Consider the following 21,966-nt stretch of genomic DNA (forward strand, 5'->3'; position numbering starts at 1 on the left):
AGCGACAGTCGCGCTCATAGTGTACATCCAACCGGAAGCTCAACACAAGACCCGCAACTCGTTCGCTCGCTCGCTTGCTCGCTCGCTCCATCTTGTCGGCCCCCCTGTGTGCTTCCCCATTCCAATCAGAAAACGACGACAGCAACAACAAGAACAACAACAATATCAGCGGCTGCAGTTCCAAAAACTTTAGAGTCCTGAGTCTTGTATTCAGTTGACTTTTGAACGTTTGTACGCGAAATTGCAAACACGCCGCGTTGTTCTTTGTGAAATTGTGAAAATGCTGAAAAGCCGTCGCCAATTGTGCATTGTAATTATCATCGAATGCAAATTATGAAACAAAAAATTAACAACAACAATTAACTTGATATTTGTTGCTGTTGTTATTGCCACCGTTCACCGCATACTTTAAATATTCAGCGCAAGTTGCGTGTCGCTTTATCTGTGCTTCTATTGTCAATTATGTGTTTAAGGTTGTTGTTGTGCGTGTTATGCAAATTTATTTTACTATAATTTTCGCCAACGTTATGCAAATGTCTCTTTAAACTGGGCTTCGAATATCTAAACAGACTTGTATCTGTATCCGTATCTGCATCGGTATCTATATCTCGATCTGTGTATCTGTAAGTGACGTGTCATTTATGTCTTAGTGCATGCAATAAAAAACGGCATCTGCTAAAATTTATGTGCAATCGAATTTCAATTTAAATGGAATATAGTTTAGCAAACGAACAAAACGTTTGCCGTCAAACAATGAATGCATTTTAAAAGCAATTAAAATTCGTAACAACCACAAAAAGGCTATAAAGAATAATAAGCCCACTTCATATACACTGCTTCATTTGCATACATCATTATAAAAATCATCAATAACAATTGGAAAAATATTTGGCATCGTTATACCAAGTAAGTGTGGGCAATTTATTTATTTAACTTTAATGACAGTAAAGTTATTGATTATTTTTTATATTGGTTTTTCTTATATTAATTTGGCATAAGCATTTCCTACATACTAGTTATGCATATAAAAAAGATAAAATTATGTGCATAAAATGGCCCTAGGGCATTTAAGTGCACCGGAATTATATGTGACTAATTCATTTTGTTCCAATTGTAGTATTTGTCAATTAGTTGTGCTTATTATTAATCATGTGTGGTAGTTGTCAAATTGATATCAATTGGAAATAATTTATTATTATATTGCATAATCTGATGTAGGTTCTTACATTTAATTAAAATACAGTATAGATGGAATAGTTTGTAATCTAAGTAAGTCAACTTAAGTAAACCTGATTTACATTGATTATATGAATAATATAACAACTTGTTATTGATTATTTTTTCGAAGAATTACTTTTACAAATTACAGAGCCTTGTTATTTTTAGGCTGATTCATATGCGTACACAACGAAGCAATAACAAATATGGTAGAATGATTATATGGAAAGTTTGTAATTGAAAACAAAAATTATACAATACATGTGTAAAGGTTTATCATTTAAATGATAAACTTTATATCAAAACTTAGCTTAAATTCAATTAGATTGCTGCTAATATTATTATCACATTGCACCCCTTGAATTTAATTGAATTCGAAGCGCATTTGATTATTAACATTTCATAAAATACACAAAATTCAGACCTTGAACCAGCTAAAAACGGAAACTTCTTAAAAATTCATTTGTTTTTATAAAGAAATGAATTTAAATGATTTGATTATATAATTCATGCAATCAGTCAATTTATAAGAATATCTTCATTTATTTACCCATTTTTTAATTCCGCTTTACTATTAAGTGAAACTAGAAGAAATATCTAATAAGCAGCCCGTTTTAGAAAACCGATTACATTTTATTTAATTAAAATAATGAAGTAATACAAACGATTTTACGAAGTATCTTAATGTATCCATATATCATGGTTTTAAAATGCTACTGTAGAAACGTAATGTTAATTATGGGTGCTATAATTGTAATTGATTTCAACTTTCGAATAGGAGCAACATAAATTCCAGTGCTTATGTATATTGATCCACTCAATTAGAGTTAAACAAGGTAATCACTTAATAAGGCGATGCAATTCTGATTTGCAAGTTGATAATAAAATATTATAAAACGTTTTGTCTACTGTTTCGAAATTAACAATCCGTAGTACAGTATTTGTACTTGTATAGTAAGTGGATGTTTAAGTTCAACGCTTTAAAATTACTGTTTAGTTAACTGAGGAAATGAATACAAATCAAAGCTATCATAAATTGCATTTATTTGGTGTGTCTATAAGTTATCTAATCTTAAAATTTTCGTGCAGTTCTGTTGGTTCTAAACTCACTTATTTTGGGAACTGCATCCTGCATGTTAACATTATTACTAATATATTATTTTAATTATGTGACCGCAAATGCATACTTAATACGATTAACATTTCTCGATTAAATTCGATTACCTCAACTTAGGGTATAATTTGGATTTTAAGAAATTAACCATAAATAAAATGATATTTTTATCGGGCACTAAGCAATAAATTGTGAGTCTCAAAAATTCTGTAAATTCATTTCAATTATGACTTTTGATGCTGATAGTACAGCAAATTAATTTCGTTTTTCATACCTTTCAATTGATCGAAATCTCAAATTTATGCACCTGGAATTGTATGCTATTGTTTCGTGTACAAAATATTGATAAAAACAATTCCATAAATTCCAATTTGAATATTTACAAGCCATGTCATAAATATGTCTGCAACTTTCCAGCAATATTTCGAATGCGGGTATAAATGTAGTATGGGGGTTTCGATATGCGTTTTGCATTATCTGCTGGATACCTTCATTTTACCAGCGCTGCAGAGATAACAAAATGTTTAAATTACGATTCTTCATAAACAATTACTTGGGGACTAAGGTCAAGCACAAAGCAGCTTCAAACCGGAAACTTATCGTGCACTTTTCAGCACTTACATAGTAGTTGGGAAATGCATGTATATATATATATATGTATATGCATTTATTCGCACATTTTCAGTGCATAAAACTCGAAGTCAGCCAGTCGTAGAGTAAACAAAAGACTTAAGCGCAAAACTTGCGCTTACGCCTGTTAGCGAGTAGAAAGCAAAGAAAGGCGCAAAGCATGATGATTATTCATTTTTAAACATCGAAATGGCATTAATTATATATGCACATAAATTAGACAAGTGTGTAAATTGCTGATAAGCTAGAACTCTTGTTAAATGCGCTTCATAAATAATTGAGAAACTATGCAGGTTAATTAGTTTTCATTAAAATGCAAAGGGCACAATTACTTAGACGTTAATCAGTTGCATCACTTTGCTAGCTGCCTCCTATTCGAATTTCGCGCTATGCAATTGCATTCTTTCTGACCTTCAGCCAAATCTATCTCAATTACACGCAATCCCTCAGCTCTTGCTACACTTTCACTCTCTTGTCTGCGGGCGAAATCTCAGCATATGCTCGACAAGTACCATTTCATAGGGCAATTAACTGCTGGCGCCACCAGGCAAAGCAACTGAGAGTAGACAATAGTGCTGGCTAAATGAGTCAGACAGGAGCAGTGCCATAAGGCAACAATGACACAACACGACAGCAGTTTCCACTTCAAGTGCATTGCAAGAAGGGCAATAAAGTCATTAGCTTGCTGCATTACTATGTGTCCGTCCGTGTTTTGACCATAAAAGCGGACCAAAAGGCAAAACTGAAACTGTGCCAGCATAGACCAAAAGAGAGTTCAAAACGCTGCGTGTGACCAGTGGCACAGGTTGCATGATGTATCCGTATCCAAGAATATGTGTGTGCGTTTCTGCGTGAGTGTGTGCGTGCTTAAGCGCCGTCTAATTTATGACACTTTTATGAGACCAAAGGGCAATAAAACTAAAATCGGTTTTCAACAAAAAGGCAAAACAAGTTGAACAGCCAAGCCAATAGGTGCCTTTTGGGCAATTGCATCATAAATCTTTACCAAATCGTTTAGCAAAGGTAACTGGAAATGTCATTGGGTTGCGGACAGAGTTGCCAGCCAAATGTACGCAATGAAAGATGTATATTTGTACAACGATAACAAAGTTATAAATTGCTGCCAATTTAAAATCCATACCAAATAAATTTTAACTGGATGCGGATTTAAATAATCTTAGATATCATACAATTATTTTCGAGTGTCAACAAAAAACGCATGCATAATATAATAAAAAAAATAAAAATATAATTTGATGCATGTGCTTTATATATTAAACTCTTCGTATTTGTAATAAATATAAATGAACTTTTGAATATATTTACTTCAATATGGAAATGTACGCAACGTGCTATAACGTAATAGTAATTTTAGAAAGTAGTTCCTGAATTTATACCCTCTAAATGCAAACAACGCCACTTGCCGCCTGAGGGTCAGCTGACAACTCTGCCCTGACTGAACCCTCAGCAAAGTGCAAGAAACGTAATTATGCAATTTTTGACACTCACTGGAAACTGCTGCAAGCCAACTCGCATGCAGGTAGCAAAATATGAAGCACGCAATGTGAAAATAACAAGCAGAACAGAACGTAACAGGCAATGATATATGTATATGCGAATTGCGCTCTAAGCAGGTCAACGGGGCAAGAACATGGCACAGCCAACGACTGGCAACCCAATAGGAAGTCTATCAAAACGTGACCAGTGACCACCGAGGCCAAGACCCATTGACCCGAGTAGGAGTCTGAGTTAGAGCCAGGAGCAGGGGCAGAGTCATGGGCAGGACAGGAGTCATGTCGTGCGTTACGCGGCGGTGTTTAATTGCACAAGAGGTACTGGGTTGACAGATAGCAAACTCAAATTGGACCTGTGACTCAAACAACAAGGCCAACGCGATTGGTTGGCGTCATAAGTCTGGGTTGCTTGCTGTGTGGCAAATTTTACACAACTCCAACAAAATTCCATGGAAAAGATTACTTAATACGTATTAGGGAAATTAAGATATTATGAATCATACATTATAGCTTAAATTAACTGCAGACTTAGCTCCATACAAAATTATTAAAAGCACAAACTATCATCTGGGTGGGTGATCGAAATGACCAACATTTTTCTTGTGAATCTGTTACAATTATTTGTATTTTTATTTAAGCTAATTATAGGGCATATAGGGAAGCATTTAGTGAAATTATATATAGGCCCACACAGTATGCTTAGTTTAATTGTTATTAAATCAACGACAATCTTGCTCATACTGCTGCTAATATAACCTAATACGATAAGCTAGCATTATTCATAGCAATTCCATTACAATTCACTTATCAGGCAAACAATTCCAAGTGGAACTCGATGGCATAAAATACAATCAAAGTATTTATCGTTTGTACAAAGGAAGCAACTGGCGTATAAGTTAAGCCCGATAAGCAAGTGACTAAATCTTGCACAAAAGTTTCATACAGCTCGTTGAGAAGCTCAGAATGGTTATATTTTATATTTACAATTTATCTTTGTAATTCCCATACATAATCCGGTCGCACTATCAGTATACCGGCGCCAAGCGTCATTAAAACGTAAATCGTACAGTTAAAGAACGAAGCAACAACTTTTAAAAGTTTTCTAGATCTTTTCTGTTAGAGTAGAATATTACGCCAGTAATTAATTAATTAAAGACAAGGGAAAATTAGGCGAGATCTTTTCACAGTCCGCGCCAAGTAATCAAATCAAACGAATGTAGATTTTTCCACTTTGACCAGCTATTAATTGTCTCAGCGACTCCGGCAATGTCTCCGGCCATATGCTCTCACAAATGTAAATGTCACGAATGAAACGACGCCGAGAGACGGAGATAGAGAGACGGCATAAGCCGCACCGACGCCAAGACACTTAAAAGCTTTGGGCATGGACAATCTCAGACAGACAAACCGACGGACAGACACAATACATATGGGCAAAGGCACATTTGAATTCCTGGTGCAGTCGAGGCTTGGAGTTGGAATTTGTCTGCCCGCGTGCTGAAAACTTGTCACTGCTTGCAGTGTGGTCGAGAACAGAAAAAAGGGCCAGATGCGAAGAAAGAGAGAGTGAGAGAGATAGAAAGAGTGTGTGGAGATCTTTGCCGGCAAAGATCAAGAGAAAGCGCTGCTTAATATAGACGCCAGCATGAGGGCCAAATCAAGTTTTATACACAGATACTGTCATCATCTGGCATCTAGGCCCAACTCTTAGGGCTGGCAAAAAAATTAAAATAAATAATTAAAAGGATATGCCAAGTTCGTTGCTTAAGTCTTTTGTTTTGCATGCCTTTCACACGCTTTGAGCCTCTTTTGTACCAGCATAAAATTGGACATTGCCACGACTCCAATTAATTATAAAACAAAACGCATACTAATTAAAGTATTATCAGCAATTCCTAAGCAAGAACAACAACAATAACAATAACGCACCATTTCCGCCATCATTTCAGCAATTGATAAGCCAAGTGCGCGCCTCCATATAATGCTCGGTGTTCAGTGCTCGGTGTTTGGCATTCGAGTATGAGCATATGAAATGTTATGGGCTGACACTGTTCTTCTCACAAAATCACTGATTGGAACAATCAGTTAAATGCTCTAGCATGCTTATATCGCTTGTTAGTTGTTGTTGTGGCTTTTGCTGTTTGGGGGAAGCTCTTCGCTCTTATCACTTGAAATATTCAAATTGAGTTTTGTGTTTCGTGTTGTTGCTGAATGTGTAAGTAGCCGCATTTCAATTATGTATTAGTTGTTGCCAAGTGCTTTGGAGAGAGACTTGACTCGTTGCCGTTGTTTGCTTATGAGTGTGTTGGGTGTGTGTGTGATAGTTTCGGTGCAGTCATGTGTCAAAGTGATGAGTAATTGCTGCTCAGCTGCACTGAGGCAAAAGCCTTAATTGCAATGCGATAAGTCATGCAGATATAATACTTGTGTAAGTAAGAGTACTTATTTACACTCAAGTCAAATCAAAATTATTACAGTCACATTCTGAGCTTATCTGGCACTCTCTGCAAGCGGAATCCTGAGAAGTATTTCTCCAGTGATCAGTATTATAACATTTCAATGAGGAAGTTGCTGGAAGTTGCATACGATTAGTCACTAGCAGATTAAAAGCACACTACTTGAAAATACGTCATGATACTCAAGTATATATATATATATATATATATATATATATATGTAAAAATTGAGATATGCATGATGAAAATTCTTCTCATCTATTTGCTAATCTCGTAATCTATACCCAGAGAAATGGGTACAATTTCAGCGTCGTTGATTAATTGTATCGATATCTTATTTGGAATATAATAGCGGCAAGTCGCGATGTTGCGCAGAGAAATAATATGTGTGTTATTAAAAAAAGTAAAAGTAAACAAAAGTAATCTTAAAAATACTCTGCAGGGTTTGCAGAATTTGTCGACCAGACATCCGGTCCAAACTTAATAGTTAGGAGTTTTAATAAGCTTTTGAATAAAAATGATGAGCATCGGAGTACTCATCCCGTTGACCGTTCTTTAAATTAATAGCGCAATCCAAATTTCAACAGTTATATATCGGCCTGCAAGAATATGTATATTCATCAATATACTCTTTTTAATATGGTTTTTTTCAAATGTGGTTTTTATCCATTCTAAAATATTATTTTTAAATCATATACTTACAACTTAAGCACAAAAATATTAAAGAATATATTGGTTTTAGCTTAGATATCAGACATCCAATTGTATATTGAACAGCTAAGCAAAACATTTTAGACACTCCCCATTTAACACTTCATTCATTTACATATATATGTAATACTCTCCAATAGACGCACAAACTTCATGTAAGTCCCACAAATCGCTTACACTCGAAATTCAACTCTTCGAATGTTTTTGCTTAATAAAAATGCCATAATTACAAATCCAAACTGCTTAAAACACTCAAGAGAGCTACGTCTGCATCTCAAAGATTCTCATAATTACACATGAGACGAAACATAAACATACAAATTTGAATAAAAACGATATAACCACAGACATGGGTCTGAGAGCGGAGTGGAGCTAAAGGTGGATGAGTGCGGCTGATGTTGCTGCTGGTGTACTTTGCCATTAAGAATCGAACCACAAATCCACTTAAAATCACTACAAAAACCCATAAAGATTTCTTTCATCTTTGCCGAAGGAGCGCAAGAGATGGCAACAGCATGTGCGAGAGAGCGAGAGGCAACCACGTTGATCGAGCGACAATGAGAGCGAGACAATCATGAGATGATCAATAGACACTGTAATCAAATGCAGTGCACTAGAGCGCTTAGGGGTTTAGGCTTGAAGAGAAAGAGAGCGCATTGTGGAATACTTAGGATAGCGTTGGCGGTGACGCCACTTTGAAATTTCGGTTGACATTTTCTACAATTTGTTGGGTAGGGCAGCAGCAGCAACAGCAACAGCTGAAAGGGTATATACAGGATTAGTGGAGCCAAAGCAATTATCATTTGTCTGGCTGCTATCGGTATAGTAGTAATATGCATATCAATGATTTTTTCTATTTACTTTTCTCTACTTTCATTGAGTTTTTCTGACGCAACTGAAGCGTTGCGTTGATTTTGTATTCGGGGAAAGCGCGTGCCGAGCCTATACACACTCATGCCCATTCATTTATATGTGGTCAATTCGTTCAGCGTATTTGCGCGATAAATGTCATAAAACTTAATCACCGCGGCAGTTCCATCTCCAGCTCCATCTCCAGCTACATCTCCAGCCTCAGCTCCAGCTCCAGCCGTATATGGGGCGGCTGGGTCGCGTCAACAAGATCGTGTGGATGATCACATTAACGGTCAGGCGCATGATATATAAAGCTGTTCACAAATTAAGGTCCATTAGCGCAGCAGGATGTGTCAGCGTCGATTGAAATATGCGCTTGTCTGGCTTGCGGTTTTTGTTTTGACATCTTTCGTACCTTGGCTTTGGACAGAGAGATCACACTATCTCTCTCTTTCGCTCCCTCTTTCTCTTTCTCTCTCTCGCTTTTTTTGCATTTTAATGGAAAGAATTTGCTCAGCACACAGCCAGGCAAAAAGGCTGCAAACAGACAAGGAACCTTTATTGCCGGGTGAGTTATGTGATCTGCGATTGCCAGAAACTAAGGCAAATCGTTTGATTAATGATACACACACCCAGGTGATTAGAAAATGTTGTCACCGCTATGTGGACGTATTGCGGTTATCTGTTAGACATATGAGTGTTAATAAATAAGTGGCTCATATAAAATGATATAAATTTATAGTGTGACCTTATTGAAAGTCTTTAGTTTTCAAGAAATTTAAAAGATATTGGAAGTAAATCAATCATTGACACGAACGAGTTTTGGCTAAACGAAATCATTTAAATAAATCATCAAATAAATGATATGCACTTTGAATTTTGCTTTAAAATTTTTGTGTAATTGGTATATTAGTTAGGTTAATCGGTCCCTATGCTTACTATTAAAATAAATGGACAACGTATACAAAAGGACAAGGCTTATGTTAAATTAATTTAGTAAGGAGTATTATTGATCATCACAAAGAGTAAAAACGGAGTTCCACATTTCCATCCCAAAATCAGTAAGCCACTGAGTTTATGACGTATTATACAGTCACATTTTTTCCTTTTTTGTTACCTTATTGGACATTGAGCTGGACATTTAATTTTTTAATGTACATTATTTTGGTTAAATAAACAAGAAATACTTTCTCTAAATTTGCTCCTACCCCAAATATCCTTTGTAATTAGGGTCTTCACAATTAATAGACCCTCATTAGGCGCAACGCAAACAGACGTCAATTAATTAAATCTTACCATTCGATCCTTCGATCTGTGTCCTATAAGGCAGGTCTGTATTATTTGAGCACAAACACACGCCCCGCAACACACAGCTACAGTTTAATGATCTGGTGACACAATGGGCTGGACCCGGCAGTGCCCACAAAGTGAGCGTAGTTGACCCAACTCGAGACTCGGCGAGCGTATTACTTTCACACTGGCCCAGGCACTCAAGTGCCTACCGTTTTCGGAGCAAGTAGCTCGCTGTTGAACCTGTTTCAGTTTCAGTTTGAAGTGCAGTGCATTATTTTTTAAGACTTACATGAAATTGACTAATTTCGTGTGGTTCGTGTTGACGTTGCGACGCTGCAGCGCAGTCAGCGTCGCAGTAGCTGCATTTGAAATGCACCTACAAACTTGTACCTGACAGTCAGTCATCTCTAGCCACGTCTCGCTCTTGCGCCTGGTGCATCGGCCCCATCTCGCTCGCGCGTCGGAGGTTTGTGTGAAGGCGACGCCTGCAAGTGACACTCGAAGGGAACGTAGCAGAGGAGGGACGGAGTGCGTTGCCAGCTTGCCCATTGATGAAATTGACTTTTTATGTTGTTGCTATTGACTTCTTTTCGATTTTGCGTGGCGCTGCTCGCCGACGCAACGTCGCTGCTGCAGTCGCCGTTGACGTCGGCGTTGACTGTGCTGAACTGAAACTGGATTTTTGGGATTAAGTTTTTGTTTACTTTGAGGAGTTTTTTAGTTTGTTTGCACGCCTCAAGGAAGTCGGTTCGTTGCGCTCCCGATCTGCCACAACAATAATTACGTGATCAAAAAGAAAACAACAAGAAATGTAAAAATATATGAAGTCTGTAAAGTGTTCGTATGAAAATTGATTGCTTTGTTAGCAAAAACATTAATAAAAAGACTTGCAACAAAAGCGCTCAACCCAATCGATCAATATAAATAATAACAACAAATGTAACCAAATAAAACAGTTCCAAGTGTGCTGCATTTAATGTTGCATGCGATTTTGTGATGTTTTGTGGCAATTTGAACTTGAATTTCTTGTGCCAATAAATCAATTGTAAAACGAGCTCCAAACAGAAAACCGCGCCAAAAACTCAAATCAATAAATTATGGGCATTTTGCTAAGTGATGGCGATGTAAGTTCAGCTTTATTATACATTATTTGCATAATCCAAAACACGTTTCATTTCCCATCGATAAATCATACTTTATTTAAATTTCTGATACTACGAAGATATTGCTTTATTTATTTAAATTATTAGATTTTATTTGGACTAATTGAGATACTTCAGAGTTGAATTAAATTTTAAATGATTTTATGCATTACGATTAATTCTGTATAATTCAACATGTAACATAAGTCTTTATCGGTATATAATATATAAGGGCTTTCCGATTTATTTGCTTATGATTAATTGAATTGCTAAACTTTGCTGTTGAAATGAGAATCATATATCACTTGACAATATAAAAATAGTAAATAATTGAATAACAAAAAAATCCATAAAATGTTCTTACTTTATTGTCAAAGCTAAAATCAAATCAATCAATCACAAGCTTAAGATCATTGAATGCATTTTAATAATTTGAGAGACTTCATAAAAGTCATATCTAATGCATTCATGCAAATAAAAGAAACATCAAGCAAGCAGTGATACGAAAACAAAACTCTGTTCTAATCGGATGACATCCGCTATAGCTAATGCTATACAGACAAGTACAATTGCCGTCGCAACAATCCATGAATGAGTCAGTGTGTGTAACGGGTGCGGGTAAAGGAGATGAAATGCTGAAAACAGGATCCACTTGGCATAGAACTGGCGCTGGCTCCGATCAAGTGAGCGCACCCGGTTTCGCCGGCTGTAGTCGAGAGACTTATAAAAAGAAGAAACCACTTAAAGCGCCGCTTCAATCCTAAGTGTTCTCGCTGCCCTCTCTGTTTGTTGGCTTGTTTGTTGCTGTTTTGTTGTTGTTGCTTTTACTCCTCAAGTGGATTTCTCTGTTTGTTTTTATTCCTTCATTTGCAGTGACAAATTATTAACGTTCTACTCATCGTCCTCATCAGCATCTCGAAGTTGCCTCGACGATCTGTGGCTCATTTTTATTAAATTGATTTTTTATTGCTGTTTATTTTAATTCTTCGCCTTCTTCTTTGTCTTCTTTCAGTTTTTGGTCAGCCTTAGTTTTATGTGTTTTTTGTGCTCGCAGTTTAATAAGCGCCAAAGCGCCTCTGCAGTCACTTCGAAGTGCTTGCGATCCCAAAGTGATCCCGTTCCGATTTCGATCCTGCCTGCGGCCAAGCGCATCCCTCTTCCCTACCTCTGGCCCACACTTAAGGCTGCAGCATGTTGACAATTTTTCGTGTGGTCGCAGCTCCTTTGATCCAGCACCGCTCCATGCTCCGGCCATGGCCGGCGCTCTCTTTGATCGACTGATCTTCTAAAGGGAGCGACAACATTATGCACGCGTGGTCAACTCTTTGATGGCTTAAATTCTGGTTGTTATTCTCCTTTTCTCGTTGTCTCTCACTCTCTTTACTCCAATGCGTTTGTGGAACGCTGCACATAGCGCTGACATTTCAAGAATTGTGTTAAAATGTATTCAATTAATCTTGTTTCTAATTGAAGAATGTGTTGCAAACGGCTTCTACTAATTTTCTTCTTTTTGCATTTAATTATTTTATGATTTGGATATCATTTTTAAAAACAGTTTTGCATTTATTACTCTGACTTTCAAGATATATATTTTCGCCATCTCATCTTAAGTTATTTGTTTATCTATTAATTATACTAAATCAATTTTATTTAAATTAAAAGGTATATATACATATATATATATATATATATGTATATACATACATACATATATTTCTTAATTTCTGTTGAGCAATCGCGAACTTTTCTTGTTAACCAGTTCCAAAGACTGGCGCAAGTCAAAAACCTTAATTGCCGTCGGCTAAAAAGCGCTTTTTGAAATGCTGGCGTTGAAAAAAAAATACCCCAATATAATATTCTTACATATATTATGTAAATTCGTTAGTTCATGTTTGATAACCATTATAAACTTGGCTATTTTATAAAAACTATTTAATATTTAACGCCAAAAAAGTATGGAGTCTAAATTCACCACTCCTCAGATCGGGAGCCATCTGTGCGTCTTAATTGTGGAACATGTACTTATGAGAGTGAAATGCGCTGATATTGAAAAGGCAAACAGAAATTAAAAAGTTCATACATCATCGCATTAAATTTCTGGGATAAGATAAAGACGTCAAATTTGGTTTGTTGTTGTAGGATGGAAATTCAGTGAGATATATTTGAATATACGTATTTACGGATTTTACGAAATAAATAAAAATATGCAATTGGCGCCTTAATTGATTTTGATGTGAAACACAAATTTCGATGTTTTACTTTTTGGTTATTGAACCTTTATAACTCGTAAAACGTCTTGAAAATCAGCCAAAAGCACTTGAAGACTTTTCATGTGGTGCAAAAATGTTGAATGAAAAATGATTTTGTGCAAGATGAAAACAAAAAAAAATAAAAATATTTAAAGCTATAAAATGAGACATATGTAGAAATAAAAAAGAAGCTTGCTTCGAAGTGAAGAAATTATATTGTGAAGAAGTGAAGAAATTAAATTTTAAATAAAAATAGATTTAAATTCTAAGGTCTACAAATGAGCAGAATATATAAGATTTAGATAGTTTTTCACAATTTTTATTATAAAAACGTATGCAAATAAAAATTGTATTCGTAGATCAACTTTATTTAAACTTTCATGATAGTTTTTATTTTACTTCCGAAGAAGGCGCATTTGTAGGTGAATTATTCATTTTACTATTGAATGTATTTTCACTTAATGGAAATCAATATCATTTAAAAAATGTGATGGCCGGTAGATAAAATCAAAAGTTATTCATTAGTATTATTGCAGATATGAAGAAGGAAATTAGTTGATAGAGCTAATTTAATGCCTTCGAAGCCCACACAATGCACACACAGACACCGACACACACACACATGTACGTAAATTATAATATATGTACACCTAATAAACATAATCCAGAATCCTACGCAAGGCATCCATAAGAAACTTAACTTGTAAGTGCAAAGAAACGAGGCACAAAAGATGCAGCGCTCCATTCGCTTAAGATGGAACGAAAGGGCGCTCTTGAGAAAACGGGTTCTGCTCACGAACACAGACAAAGAGAAAGAGAGAAAGAAAGAAAGAGTCAGAGAGAGAGATAGAGAGAGAGAGAGGGAGAGAGAGAGGGAGAGAGAGAGAGACAGAGGGAGTTTCTGTAGTGTGCTGAGGGAGCTAAAGAATTGCAGCGAGCCAAAGAGTCGGAAACCAAAATGGCTACCCACAACGGGGTGTCGCCCAATGGCAGCTGCACCTGGGAGACCCAAGAGAAAGAGTAGCTCAAAGAGCGAGGGAGTTGCTGGTCAGATAGAGAGTTGTTATAAATCGAGTTGCAGATAAGAGGAAATGGAAACGATAGAGAAAGAGAGAGAGAGAGAGAGAGAGCGACAGCGAGTACGATAATTTTGAACTAATTTATGTGATATTCTTTCTTGTCATCTTTGCAGTCCACATCGGATCAGCAGTCGACGCGTGATTATCCACAGTTCAGCGGCGACTATCACAACGTACAGTTGCAGGTCGCCGCCGTCGCAGCCAGCTCCAAGATGTATCACACCAGCAGCGCCGCTGCAGCGGCCGCCTACACGGATCTGGCCGCCGCCGGGGGCGCTGCCAGCGTCTCTGGCTATCATCATCAGCAGGCCGTCAATGCGCCCGTCTATGTGCCCTCCAATCGTCAATACAATCACGTTGCGGCGCATTTCGGCAGTGCAGCAGCAGCCCAGAATGCCTGGACAACGGATGGCTTTGGTTCGCCGCATGCCCAGTTGCCGGCACAATTTTACACACAGAATGCAGCAGTGATGATGGCACCTTGGCGATCCTACGATCCGACTGGCTTCCAGCGCTCCTCCCCTTATGAGAGTGCCATGGACTTTCAGTTTGGCGAGGGACGCGAGTGCGTCAACTGTGGTGCGATTTCTACCCCGCTTTGGAGGCGGGATGGTACCGGACACTATCTGTGCAACGCTTGCGGACTGTATCATAAGATGAACGGCATGAACCGGCCGCTGATAAAGCCCAGCAAGCGACTGGTGAGTGCAGTGAGTAGACGCAAACCATATATACACTTAATATCCATGTTAATCAAAACTTGCTTGCCAATAGACTGCCACACGGCGATTGGGGCTGTGTTGCACCAACTGTGGCACACGCACTACAACCCTCTGGCGTCGTAACAATGACGGCGAACCCGTCTGTAATGCCTGTGGCCTCTACTTCAAGCTGCATGGCGTCAATCGGCCACTGGCGATGCGCAAGGATGGCATACAGACACGCAAGCGGAAGCCCAAGAAAACAGGCAGCGGCTCCACAACGACTAGTGGCTCGGGATCCGGCTCTAACACGGAGGCCATCAAGGACTGCAAGGAAGAGCATGGTAAGTAAATGAAACTTAAATTAATGCAATCCTCTTAAAGTATAAAGAAGTTCAATCAATTCCTTACTTGAAATTATTATCATAATTGCAATTTCTTTTATGCACATCGTGAGAATATTTCTTTGTCAACTTATTTAAGTCCTTGTAAAATTTTGAAAAGCTACACATTTACATCAAAAAGTTTATCAGTATTTTCCGGTAAACTTTGAGTTTTTGAATTGCGTTTGATGGGAATATTTTGGATCTCAAATGACAGATTATACTTTTACTCAGCTACTGTTATATGCGCATTTTGACGAGCATATGTTGTATACCGTTATTTGACACTAGGAAGGAATGTAGGAAGAAGTAGGAATGATCTACTCGATGTGTATTGACAAAAATGATTAACTTTTACTACTCTATCTATCGTCTTTACCTTTCTTTATAACTTGATGTGCTCGCATTTATTTTTTAGAATCCTTTGGTGTATCCCCTTAACATATATTGTTTTTCATTCATTAACTTTGCAGATCTCAAGCCCACGCTTAGCCTGGAACGACACAGTCTCAACAAGCTGCATACGGATCTGAAGAGCACTTTGGCGGGTAGCGTCGCCAGCAGTCTGATGGGGCAGCATCATGGCCAGCAGCAACAGCAACAGCAGCAGCCGCAGCAACACCCAGTACCGTCGCATCAGCAATGCTTTCCACACTACGCACAGCAGCAACAACAGCAGCAGCAGCAGCAACAACAGCAACAGCAGCAGGCACAGCATCAGCAGCATAGCCACCAATCGCAGCTGAGTGTGCGGCAGTTGCATGGCGCCAGTTCGCAGCTGTATACGGCCGGCAGTAGCTCGGCAGCCTCCGCGTATACGACGCACAGCAGCAATGCGGCGGACACGCCCACATTAAGCAACGGCACACCCTCGCCACACTATCAGCACCATCATTTGCATGCGGCGGCGGCAGCCAGCAGTTCGCATGGACATCATGCGGCTGCAGCTCATCATCATATACATGCGGCAGCCGCAGCCGCAGCGTATGGAGTCAAGACGGAGGCGAGTGCCACCAACTATGACTATGTAAACAACTGTTATTTTGGGGCATCGTTTGGTGCACTGGGCGGAGCGGCCTCCTCGGCGATGGCGGGTGGGGCGACCAGTGATCTGGCTGGCTATCATCATCAGCACAATGTCATCCAGGCCGCCAAGCTGATGGCGACATCCTGAGCAGCAGCTGCAACAGCAGCAGCAGCAGCGGCGGGCACTGTGATCTCTTCCCCAGATAATTTGGTTGGAGCTTCGTTGGAATGGTATTGAAAAGACTTTTGAATTAGTTTTACATAAGTTGCAATTAGTTTTTATCACCTGTAAATAAGTGCACAGAAGTTTTGTACAAATATTTGTTTATCGCTTCGTTCTATTTACTCGACCTTGTGTAAGTACCCAGTTAGCTTAAGTTTTAGTTTTAACCAGCAATTGTAAAGCGTTTGTATTAACCTATTTCTCTAACTAGCATAAATTATTGTTAATTCATAAAACGCACACAATCATAGATCATTTAGACATAAGACTAGTAGAACATTTAAGGCCATGCATATTATCATATAAATAAATGTCAATTTCAACATAAATCCAAACATGAAGCTGCTATTTCGTAGACAAACTTACGATTGTCATTGCTTCAAAATTCGTTTTTGAATTAACCTGCTCCTAAAAGTAGGCGAAAGTGTTGCGCTTAATATGGTATGTTTCTCTCAAAAGTATGCAACAAATACATTGATGGAAGGTTTATTTGAAACCAACAGAACTGTGGCGGTGCTCTAAAATTTAAAATTGTTCACGCCATTTTCAGCTGTGCCCTATCAAATTAAATAAATTAAGAGTTGTTTGGCCTTACATTATGAAGAGCAAAAAGCAAATTAAGCTGGTACAATAAAATATATCTACTATAAGTGTTGAATATAAATTCAAAGTTTTTATTAAACACATTAAAAAGGTACTGACTTAAAAAAGAATCCATCTCAACATAAATTACCTATTTATTTAAGTGTCGAAAATTCTGAAAAACTGCCCTGTATCAATTATCAATAACCCTTTCACAATACTTACTCAAATTTTACTCGGTCAATGTCGACAATAGGAAAACACCCACGATACACAGCAAACATACGAAGCATATAAATATCTAATTAAAAGTCTCAACTGAAGCTATTGAACTCATGATGGCCTACTGAATTTAACATGTGTTTTTTTTACAATTTATTCAATGCAGTTTGTTGGTGTTTAGATATCTTCATATGTGTTCGAGTACGCAACGCATTGCAAAAAAGTGGGCAAGTGTGAAAGTTACGTCACTTGGCAGCCAAATAAATTGCACATAAAGTGCATTAAAATAAAAATATTTGTGAAAAATAAAAAATACAAATATAAATACAACAAATAATCGCTATAATAAAAAACGAAACTATATCAAAATAAAAATTACGCAACACGCGGGAGCCTTTTTGCTGCATTTATTTATGACTGGTCTGCATGTATTAAATTTCAGCTTGATTTCATTTTTTGATTTGGCAGTCGGTGAGGATGCAATGGAAGCTGTAACTAAAAATCAAAATAAAAATTGTTACAACATTCGGCTAATTTGGTAATTTCCGCACACGACGCAGCATAAAAAAGTCGAAAAAGAGATGCTGATATAATGGTGAATGTTGGGAGAAAAATTAATGTAAAGCTACCTCTCTATTGGCGCAATACTAACCTTGCCAGGGGGTCTGGGTCTGGACATGCAACAATGAAATAAGTGGTAAAGAAAAGCAAAGATACAACACAGGTGGGCCATGCATATTAATTTTTTTTTAACGTCAACATTTTATTTTAAGCATCGACAAAGATGAAGCAAAATTATTGGGCCCAACTTTAATTCAAGTGACTGCATAACAAAAGACTTGCAACTAGATGCGGAGGCACCCGCCGAGGCAATGAAGCACACAACATAACATAACAAGCCAAGAAAATTCCCAATAACAACAAAAAAATCAAACCGAAGCAGACCAACACCCATGACAATGAAACAGCAACCACGGTGACGTAGTCTGGGTCCCCATTCACCCTCCTCTGGAGTGATGTCTGCGTAATACCAGAAGTAGTGAACAGGTGAACAGCTTTAGTGAAGGGGAATGGTCTGAGAAGCGGGCGGGCGTGTGGCAGTCGGGTGTGTGGCGCAATGGACACTGAAAACAAGTTGGTGGCGTCTACGCAATGAACGAAAGTACAATTCAAAACAAAATAAAAATCCAAATTTTAAAAACACATATGGATTATTGATTAAAGCTGAAGTCGAATTTTGCATACAGTATAAATTAATTGAGGTATAAATTTACGATTTAAATGAAATCAATTTAAGAATACAAAATTAAAATATATCGCCGGAAATTAATGCATAATTTTTGCGCAACAGCTTAAGATGTATGTAGCTATCAAACCACCCGAACATTTGTAGGGTATTAGAAATGTTTTTGCGACACTTCACAAATGCGTTCACATCGCCACCGGTTAGTTCGAAAGCGGGTGTAAACGGGTACGGGTTTGAACTCCACTCTGTGTTGCTGCAGCCGCATGTTGCGGAATCTGTAGTACGGGCACAAAAGTAAACAAAAATGTTCGAAAAGTGGATGCCGCAGGCCACACAGCAACAACATACACACACACACACACACCGCACCACACATAAAACTAATGTCATGGTTTCGTACAACATTTCACTTCGCTGCCGCAGCAATTCAGTTTGAAACGTCGAAGCCAACGGTCGCTGCTAGCGGACAAGTTTTTAAGTCTAAATTTTAAATAATAAAGGAAGCTGTCCCAATAAGGATAATTGTGTGGTTAAACATGTTTAGCACAGCAAACTGGAAGTTTCAATACAGTTTTTGTTTTATCGGTTTTATTTATCTAATACCAAGCACAGCAGCCTATACGCGGGAAATTGTTAACAATAAACCACCGCTGCAGGAAAGACGTAAGTGAAACATAACAAATAATGAAAATTGCTTCAGATAGTTCATAGTATGAATAGTGATTAATAATAGTGCAATCAAAATAAAATGAAGATGAATATATGAATTAAGTTTAAAAAACTAATTATTTATTATATTTTTGTTATCACTTGACCTCAAAATCAAAAATCTTTATAATTTCTAGTTTTGAGTGAATTGAAAATTTGTAAATACAAGTTGGTCTTCGGATTCAAATTGATTTGCTTTCAAAACGAAAATTGTAATTTATTGCAATAAAACGTACTACTCACAACCAAATATTGAAGTTTTTTTTATTGTAAATAAAAATCTTTTATAATAAATACTCGTACAGCTTATTTGAAACAGTTAAAGTTGGTTATTAAAAAAAAAAAAGAGAAATAGGCACGGCAAAGATTACATACCCTTGTAGAGAGAAGTCAAATTGACGATATCCAATTGTCAATGCAAATTTGTAAAGCCGACCGATTCCTCCTATCATATCGACATGATATATTAGTCTGATATATTAGTTTAAAAATGTTGTAATTGATTGAATATTGAAATAATTGATTTTCCTGTTGTGCAGCATCTTGGCTACAAACCTGTAAGCGTTCCAGTCCCAATGAAAACAAATGTTTCCGTCAATTATTTGAGGGCTGCTTTCCCGCGCTTGCCGCTGGCATTCCAGAGATTGGTGTGAGGAGCTTCGATCCGCTGAATATTGATCAGGTATCTGTTTCAAAAGGCAGTGGAAATTTGATTCTGTCCGGCGGCTTTCAAAACCTTATCATACGCGGACCTTCAAATGCGACAGTGCGCCGAGCTAGGTAAGTAAATGGAATGGAAATGTAGCCAGTTCGTCATTTGTAATTATGATTTAAATATTTATGCAGTTTGGATCTGTCGCGACGTCAACTGAACTTTGAGCTGGAGTTGCCGCGTCTGCGCATCAGAGCCAAGTACAATCTAAAGGGTAATATTCTTCTGTTACCATTGGTTGGCAACGGCGACGTAGCCATGGCTCTGAAGAATGTCCATACAGCCGTTTACACAAAGATCTCGCTGCGCAATGAGACCCAGACTGGGGATGAGATTATACACATTGATGAGATGAAAGTGAGCTTCCAGGTGGGCGCGATGCGAATTCATTTGAAGAATCTCTTCAATGGCAATGAAATTCTGGCCACGTCCATTAACGCGTTCCTAAATCAGAATGGCAACGAGGTCATAGCAGAGCTGCGGCCCGACTTGGAGATGGGGCTAGCTGACATTTTCCATGGCCTATGGAATAATGTGTTCTCCAAGATGCCCACAAAACTATGGTTAATCTGAGTGTAAGTGCAGCCAAAGAGTTTCTTTGCGGATTATATTATAAATGTAATTTATTTTGAGTTTTATTTTGTTGTTGCAAGTAGTTTAATTGATTTTTTGTACTACCTACCTATGATTAAATCTATACTTTATTTAATATTAATTTGAACTGCTCAATTCTTCTTTTTGGGCAGAAGTTCATCGTAGGGGAAAGTAGCAAACAATTTATCGATGGAGGAGCGCAAAATATCTACAAGTGCCTTGGTTATCAATGGGCGCACCTCGTCGGACAGCGATTTCCAGTTCTCGTTAAGAAAATCGTTCATTCTCTGCCCCAAAACCTTGTCGCCATTGAAAAGATTATCCAGCTCCATATGCACATTGGACAGTTTATATATGACCTTTATATCCGTGATCTTTAAATAGGTAGCGCCATTTTTAATATACTCCTGGCCATTCAGCTCCGTATCCATTGTAAGATTGGCTAGCAAAATACAAATATATAAGTAGTAACTCGCTTAAGAATTGGTCAAAGCTTACTTAGATCCATATGACAATGTCCATCACCGAGCAGAGGCATCATCATGATCTTGCCCTTAATGCTATATTCCGAATCCAACATAAGTTTCGGGAATGTCAGCGAAAAGGAGATCTTATGTTTACTTGGCTCGATGGTCAGATTTATTAACCTATGCTTTGACATGCCCGAAATTTTAACATTCCTATACACAGAATGTAGATAGATAGCACCCGAATCTTGATCCATTCTGATTTCGGGCACCAACAGTGGTTCCATTGGCGGTATGTACAGCTCTGGTATGCCGTCCATCAGGTGCGGCTCCAGTGACTCAAAGGATTCACGTGCACATTTATTCAAGTCCGGCGCGTCGCGTTGACAAATCTTGAGAAAACCAGCTGCAGGTGGCTTGAATTATTGGCTTAAACACCATAACTCCCAACAGATACTCACGCAGTGATTTTGTCTTTTCTTTGGGGTTGGCCAGCGTTTCGGTTGCCTGAAGTATTAACCCCACCAGCAATAAGGTAATTAATGATTTTTGCTCCATATTTAGTTAGTTTTACGTCTAACTGACGCCAAGCGATTTCTGTTCGTTTCACCAGCATTTGCATTGCTTTTATAGCTCAGCGTCGACCGCCCGTCGAGAAGCTGACGCATCGAGTTCTGCCAGACGTGCAATTTTCCGTGACATTGCAATCCTCAGCAAATTTCCAAAGTCGCATCAGCACATGTGTTTTTTCAGCCAAGTGGTTCTTACGTATATATGTTTTATGCAAACATTTTACTTGACTATATATTATGATATTTAGCCAATTCAAATACTTATATGTAAG

At 37.9% G+C, this 21,966-nt stretch overlaps 4 protein-coding genes across 9 annotated transcripts; 2 read left to right on the forward strand and 2 right to left on the reverse strand.

Annotated features, from left to right (window-relative positions):
• The first annotated feature begins 31 nt into the window (after positions 1-31).
• LOC6563492 (GATA-binding factor A) lies at positions 32-16,900 on the forward strand. Of its 5 annotated transcripts, none has more exons than XM_032737555.1 (4): positions 32-310; positions 14,372-14,959; positions 15,033-15,303; positions 15,816-16,900. In XM_032737555.1, the coding sequence occupies exons 1-4, from the start codon at positions 281-283 to the stop codon at positions 16,514-16,516; spliced, it is 1,590 nt and encodes a 529-aa protein (XP_032593446.1). In that variant the 5' UTR covers positions 32-280; the 3' UTR covers positions 16,517-16,900. The 5 variants fall into 5 exon arrangements, with proteins under 5 accessions (XP_032593446.1, XP_032593444.1, XP_032593447.1 ...); XM_032737553.1 differs by having other exon boundaries at positions 14,372-14,968; positions 15,816-16,899; XM_032737556.2 differs by lacking the exon at positions 32-310 and adding an exon at positions 583-906 and having other exon boundaries at positions 14,372-14,968; positions 15,816-16,899.
• On the reverse strand, positions 9,628-10,601 carry LOC122322519. Of its 2 annotated transcripts, none has more exons than XR_006246672.1 (2): positions 10,078-10,601; positions 9,628-10,019 (listed from the first exon to the last, which is right to left on the reverse strand). XR_006246672.1 is itself a non-coding variant. In XM_043215114.1 (2 exons), the coding sequence occupies exons 1-2, from the start codon at positions 10,335-10,337 to the stop codon at positions 9,986-9,988; spliced, it is 303 nt and encodes a 100-aa protein (XP_043071049.1). In that variant the 5' UTR covers positions 10,338-10,598; the 3' UTR covers positions 9,628-9,985. The 2 variants fall into 2 exon arrangements, 1 of the variants encoding a protein (XP_043071049.1); XM_043215114.1 differs by having other exon boundaries at positions 9,628-10,028; positions 10,078-10,598.
• Positions 16,901-19,177: 2,277 nt separating the features above from the next.
• On the forward strand, positions 19,178-20,659 carry LOC6563491 (protein takeout). Its single transcript, XM_001989477.2, has 3 exons — positions 19,178-19,304; positions 19,889-20,129; positions 20,196-20,659. Exons 1-3 carry the CDS (start codon positions 19,178-19,180, stop codon positions 20,632-20,634), a joined length of 807 nt encoding a protein of 268 aa, XP_001989513.1. The 3' UTR covers positions 20,635-20,659.
• Positions 20,660-20,663: 4 nt separating this feature from the next.
• LOC6563403 (protein takeout) lies at positions 20,664-21,719 on the reverse strand. The gene is made up of 3 exons (XM_001989476.2): positions 21,584-21,719; positions 21,154-21,528; positions 20,664-21,097 (listed from the first exon to the last, which is right to left on the reverse strand). Exons 1-3 carry the CDS (start codon positions 21,678-21,680, stop codon positions 20,787-20,789), a joined length of 783 nt encoding a protein of 260 aa, XP_001989512.1. The 5' UTR covers positions 21,681-21,719; the 3' UTR covers positions 20,664-20,786.
• Between the last annotated feature and the right edge of the window lie 247 nt (positions 21,720-21,966).

This window comes from Drosophila grimshawi, unplaced genomic scaffold, assembly GCF_018153295.1.
Source record: "Drosophila grimshawi isolate 15287-2541.00 unplaced genomic scaffold, ASM1815329v1 contig_311, whole genome shotgun sequence".
NCBI lineage: Eukaryota > Metazoa > Arthropoda > Insecta > Diptera > Drosophilidae > Drosophila > Drosophila grimshawi.